The 6,892-nt window shown below is 30.9% G+C and overlaps 1 protein-coding gene across 1 annotated transcript in view; it reads right to left on the reverse strand.

Annotated features, from left to right (window-relative positions):
* PCDH15 (protocadherin related 15) overlaps positions 1 to 6,892 on the reverse strand; it is a 562,288-nt gene that overhangs the window by 126,070 nt on the left and 429,326 nt on the right. The window contains exons 23-24 of the mRNA XM_011361648.1: positions 5,683 to 5,823; positions 3,873 to 3,985 (exon numbers count right to left, since the gene is read on the reverse strand). Coding sequence (XP_011359950.1) covers positions 3,873 to 3,985; positions 5,683 to 5,823 — 254 coding nt within the window. The remainder of the gene's footprint in view (positions 1 to 3,872; positions 3,986 to 5,682; positions 5,824 to 6,892) is intronic.

The following is a 6,892-nucleotide window of genomic DNA, read 5'->3' on the forward strand; positions in this document are numbered from 1 at the left end:
TCACGTAACAGTTCATTGAAGTTGCTATTCGTCAAGCTGTGATTCAGAGGCCTAAGTTCCTTTTATATAGTATTTCTACAACTGTCAACATATGGCTCCCAAGGGTTCCTGGTATTTTGTTTGTTTGTTTGTTTGTCTGTTTTTGCCATTTGACACAACTAACAGGGGAAAAGTTTAAGGCAGTCCAGGAATTGATGCAGACCATATCGTTCCATATTTTATTGGCCAGAATTCAGTCACATGGCTCCATCCAGCAAGTGAGGCATCTAGCAAGTCTAACTGTATGCCCTGGGAATTAGGAGGCCTGGGAACTCTCTGCTATGTACTTCTAAAAATCTTTGAAACCATAATAATTGATAAATGATAAAGAGATGATTGATGAAGAAGATAATCATCAGCCTTAGTTTTTTTAATAGCTCATTCCATGTTTTAGGTGAAATTTAAGCCTACATACACATTTAGATTCAGTTATTTGCATTTATCCAAAAAGTAGTATCTTCTGCCCATACTTATTATGACTTTTTTATTATCTAAATTTCTGGATGCTTTATAGAAAACAAAACAATCCTGTTCATTATCCAAACACTACTGACTCTATTATGGCAATTCTATTGACTCTTAACGTAGGATTTTCTTTATAAAATGCAGGATGCAATGAGATTACCAAATTGCCTTTATGTGTTAGAATAAGAAATGAATTGAGACAATCAGGGCATTATTTGCAATTGTTAGAAATGTTCTTCTGGAAGGTCAAAAATTCTTCCTCATTTGGTTAATTTTAGAATCAAATAATTGGCTAGTTGTTTCTTCTCTAAGTTAACAACTTTATTAATAGAATCCATTTGCAGTTAATAGTTCTATTGTAGAGAAAGTAAGAAATGGTAAATTATTCATTGAAAAAATATATTTAAAAGGTGGTATTAAATAAGACAATTGAAAAAGAAAAAAAAAGAAAGAAAGCTAAAGGAGCAAAGCCCTGATGAGGTCTATGACCTTGGCCTTAGTGTCACAATATTTTAGCTAGAAATGTTAACGAGCAATATGCTAGGGAAGACTGGAGGCATACTTCTATTAACAAGTAAATGAGCTCTAATTCAAAGCCCAGAGAAAAGGCACACAATTGGTTGAGTTTATTTAAAGGAAAAGTGTTCTGCACCATGTTTTTCCTTCTCTTGAGGCTTCCAAGGAATGACTAGACATGGGGCGAGAAGTTTTGGAGAACAAAGATGGGAATTTTATTGAGCTGAAACTGTGAGAAAGTTTTGGACTCACCTTAAATAGCAAGTACATTTTTTTGTGAGTATCTCCTAGGTAAGTTGGTTAGAAACACAAGTGAGTTTTCATCCATCTAGGTTCTTGAGAAGACCAAAATAAAGACATTTAAGGAAGTTCTCAAAAAGTAGAAAACTGTATGTTTCATAGCAAAGAATTGGAGTACACAGGTTACCATGTCAACAAAAAGGAAGGGTTTTGATAATAATATACATAATGAAGAAAACAGCCCTTTACAGTACATTGACCAATAATTCTTATTGTTTTAAGTATAGTTTATATCTCAATGTCTTACATATCTGTTATGTAGGATTTTCTGCTATATTTATATTACAAATTTAATTTAGTACTTAGATATTATAAAGACAACATTTTATGAAAAGAGAAAACTAGTTGGTTGAGAGTAGTAAATGTTCCCAGATGCATCACTTACCTCCTCCTTCAGTATCTTAGACCCTGCTCTAACTTAAAATTTTTAGGTAGTTTTTAGAAATTATCAGAGGAATGAAATCTAAATTCCAGAATATGATAAAGTGGTCTATTATATGAAATCTTCATTTTTCTTGAGCCTCAGTTAGTATTGTTGTATAATTTCCATTTTAGCTCTAGACAGACTAAATTACTAAAATATTCTGGAATCGATATATTCTCCTATATTCCTTATTTATACTTCTAAATATGCTGAGTCTGGCGTGAAACATCCCTCCATATTTTTGTGGAGTGTCTAAACTCTACTTTCCTTCAAAATACAGTTCAAAACTATGCTGATCATGTTCAGACAGTAAGATGTTTCTCCAACATGCTTCCTCACTACTGTGAGCTTCTATTATTGTGTTTCACTACATATTGTATTTTTCATATAGTTCGTTGTTTCCACCCATGTTTGAAAACCTCTGGAAAGCAATGACTGGCTGCCTTTTAATGATATGTCCAGAACAAGTAAATCATAAATATACGCTAAATAATGAGTCTCCCTCAAAAGTTTGTGAGAAAATTATCTCCTGTGAGTCCTAACATACTAATAAAAGTAAACTAATGTTTTAACTTGGAGGCAAAAATAAAACAATCATGAAAGAAAATTATACTATATTTTCAGAGGAGCATTATAAATCTTTCTATCATTTATATCTAATTATGAAGCGATCCTAAAATACATTAATTTTTATTTCATTATTTTTTCAATAAATTCTTCACTTCCTAAAGACACACACACACACACACACACACACACACCATGGACTGAATGTTTCCCCCTATAATTCATACATTGAAGTCCTAACCTTCAATGGAACGATATTTGGAGATGTGCCTTTAGCAGGGAATTAGGTTTAGATGGGCCAGGAGAGTGGGGCCCCTATATTGGGATGACTGTCTTACAAGAAGAGACACCAGAGAGCTTGCTTGCTTTTTCTCACTTTCCTCTAAGTAAGGACAAATGAGAAGGCAGTGTTCTGTAAACCCAAAAGAAAGTCCTCACCAGAACCTGACTATGCAAGTGCCCTGATCTCAGACTTCCAGTCTCCAGAATTGTGGGAAAATAAATGTCTGCTGTATAAGATGTGCAGTCTGTGATATCCTGTTATGGCAGCCTGACCTGACTAAGAGAGTATGCACACTAACTCTATAGCTATACTATATAATATATGCACATAAACACATACATATTATTTAATCTTTAAAAGATTTTTAAAAATCTCTTTTTATTTTAATATTATTTATTTTCAATTATAGCTGACATTCAATATTATATTAGTTGCAGGTATACAGCATAGTGGTTAGCCATTTATATAGCTTAAGAAGTGATTCCCCCGATAAATCTAGTGAATGTGGCACTACACATAATTATTACATTATTGACTATAGACCTTATGCTGTACTTTTATCCCTGTCACTATTTTGTAACTACCAACTTGCACTTCTTAATCCCTTCATCTTTTTCACCTGTACTCCAACTCTTCTTCCCGTAAGTTTGTCTTCTGTATCTATAAGTCTGTTTCTGTTTTGTTTGTTTATTTTGTTCTTTAGATTCCACATATAAGTGAAATCATATGTTATTTCTCTTTCTCTGTCTGATTTATTTCACTTAACATAATACCCTGTAGGTCCATCCATGTTGTCACAAATGGTAAAATTTCATTTTTTAAGGACAAGTAATACTCCACCATATATAGGTACCATATCTTTTTTATCCAGTTGTCTTTTGATGGACCATTAGATTACTGATTTTTTTTTGAAAATATCACTTTAGATATGTGTCAAAAATTAGAAAATATAGAAAGAAACTAAATGTCCACTTCTCACCATCTAGATCATTAGTCAGTTGCATTTTAACCCAAAAACACAATATTGTATCTTCGAAGTTGTTTTTATAATTTTTAATGGATCCATTATTGATCAAGGCATTACTAAAAGTGATATTCTTTACACTAAATTGTCACTTTAACTATATTAACTTTTAAAATAAATATAATGTTAATTTAGAAAAGCTTAAACTAGAATTGGAAGTCTACCTCATCGATAAATTCATATCACATCAATTTTTAGAGACCAAAACAAAACAAAAACCTTCATGTATTATAAAACCTGAAAGGAATCAATACCTGTATTCTTCTTGTGTGAAGCGTGGGATTTCTCCAGGATGTAAGACAAGAATTTTCACTGTGGCACTGCTGGACATCACAGGCTCACCGTCATCAAAAGCAACAACCACCAACTTAAAGAATAATAAAAATTCACGTTTAAAAGATTATTAACAAGAAGAAAATAAAGTGTCTTTGTACTATTTATATTTTAAATCATTGGACTGCCTGGTTCCAAGAGAGGGAGCACTGCATGCAAGGTAGCAGACATTGAACTAGTGTATGGAACATATATTTTCATTTAACATTCACAATAATCCTGCCAGGTAGATGTTATTATTTTTATTTGTCAGATGAGAAAACTCAAGGAAATTTGAGTTACTAACTCTATGAAAAAAAATTACCCATAAAACAGGAATATGATACAACATCTCTCCAATGACAAACTGTTTTCCACAATTCCACTAGTGCTTACAGTGAAAACATGTGCCTCTATAGGCACTGACATTTATTTTAAAAGTGTTAAATTCAGTCACATCAATAGCAAAAAGTTAATTGGCTTGCTTGTAAAAGCAAATTAATTTTTCTAGTGAATTAATTGTATGCAGAATTATAGGGCAGAAATACTACCCTGGAAGACAAAATTAGAAGTCTATATTTTAACACACTTTGAGACATATGCTCTTAAAAACAACTGCAACATATAAAACTCTGTTTATACTGTATAGTGGAAATTGTTCAAATAATGCAAACTCAAGAAAAGCTTTAGTCTTAAGATGTGACAGCTGTATATTATTTATTAATAAAATAACTTTAATAATTTATCACTTTCTTGATAACCTATATTATGTCAAAAAGAATTCTTATGTTTAAGAAATGTTATTTTCAAAATTATGTGTTTCTCTATAATATAATTTTAGAAGCTGCACATTACTAGTGTAAATTAATTCAACCTAGATCATGGAAACATAACCAAGGGTTTTCCTGAGAGCCACGATTTATCTTTGGGTTACAATTTTACAAAGAGAACAATTATGCCAAACAGTGATAAAGTTATATGAGCCATACTACTCATTGATATTCATAAGATTAACTGGTGAAGGTGAATTCCCCAGTGTAGTACGGTCAAAGGTTTTCTTCACAGTGATAATTTTTTTTCTAAGTAACTATAGAAAATGGAAACACTTTAACATTTAATAAAATTGATTATTTATGACAATAATGGTTAGTATTATTTTAAGTTTTCTGGAAGTATAATAAATCACAAGTACATAAAACTTGATCTATCAATTCCGCCTGTGGGTACTTATTTTAAGAAAAAAAAATCAGCAAGTGGCAAACGACAGTTGTACAAGGAATTTCTCAAAGCAGAGATTATTGTAATAAAAAATTGGAAACACGCTAATTATCCAATAACCAGATATTAGACAAAAAAACCTGAAATAGTATATTCATATAATAGAACATTGTACTATCATTAAAATTATAGCACTGAGTATTTATTTGTATGGGTAATATATCATTAAGTTAAAAAAGCTGTAAAAATAATATGATCATATTATTAAAAAACATATTTAAATATCTGTATTTACTTAGAATGTCAGATAGAGATTAAAATGGTCAATTCTAATTATCTCCAAGATTTGAAATATCAAGTGATTTTTTTTCTTGTTACTTAACTGTACTTTCTAAATGTCTATGCAGTAAAAGTATATTGTTTATAACTTAAGAAGATCCAAAAGAAGAAAAAATAAGTACAGTCATCTGTTAAACAACTCTCAATCAAAAATTAAACATCAAGTAGACAATGTAAGGAAAACACTGCACTGACCTTAAAAATTGTTGTAGGTTCTTCATTAAGATTGACTCGAGTTATTACTTTTCCAGAATCTTCTTCTACATCAAAAATACTAGCAGGATAAGGAAACTGGACATCATCTACTCTATACCTCACACGACTTGCAGGTAATCCCTAAAATGAAATTATATATTATTAATTTACTCTCACAAAATAAAAACAAGTGTAGTGATAATGTTAAACTGATTCATAAAATTCATGGCCTTTTTATAAGTGAAAAATCATATTTCAACCTTTCATAATTTCAGGTATGAGGTATAGCAGAATCTATTTCTTTAGTATAACTTATTATGAATCAGTGGAGTGTTTTTACTGCATGTTATTTAAAATTATTTATGTGAAAGAATAAATTTAAGGGTTGCCTTGACTATCTTCTTTTCCACTTCCCTTTAGTTTTATAAATCCCACCTTCTTCCTTCAACATCATGTTTGCTTAATATTTAATCTTCAGAGACAATTATGTTATTTTCTTTTATTATACTTATTTAACTCTGTGAAACGCAGAGTATGATAAGATGTAGAGGACTGTGGTAAAGTGGGGAAATGGGTATTGAAGTGAAGGAAACAAAAATTATTTGCCATCTGCTTTGTGCTGTTTATCATACTCAGTTTTTCATAAATAAATTACTCCTCACAACAATCCTTTAGTATAACATTACTAATGATGATGATAGTAAAATAATGATAGCTAATATTTGTTGAATGCTTATTATGTGCAAGAACCATATTAAATGAATGTGTACTCCATCACCCATTTATTAGTTAATGAACTTGAAGCTTAAACGGAGTTAAAGAATGTTGAATTGTCCCAGACATATATCAAGATAAATTGGAATATCAAATAAAAAAATTATTTTTAAAGAAAGAAAATAATATTGGATAATTTTTTAAAAGAGACTACAATGAGAACAGTCAAAATTTGTTAGACATTCTCACTTATATTAGAGTTTAGATTGATTATATTTTAAATTATATAGGGTTACCCTGGGGTGAACACTATAATATTTTCTATGCTTAAGGCTGGTAAATCTTTTAAACCAGTCCCAGAGTAAACAATTCAGGCACAGAGCTAGTATGTGGTAGAGTTTGACTTCAAACCCAAATAGACACTATGTAACACCAGTAAACTCTTTAGAGAAAAGCACCTCTAATTTGGCATTCTGATGTGGGAGAAGGACATTAC

This window comes from Pteropus vampyrus, unplaced genomic scaffold, assembly GCF_000151845.1.
Source record: "Pteropus vampyrus isolate Shadow unplaced genomic scaffold, Pvam_2.0 Scaffold68, whole genome shotgun sequence".
In the NCBI taxonomy this organism is placed as follows: Eukaryota; Metazoa; Chordata; class Mammalia; order Chiroptera; family Pteropodidae; genus Pteropus; species Pteropus vampyrus.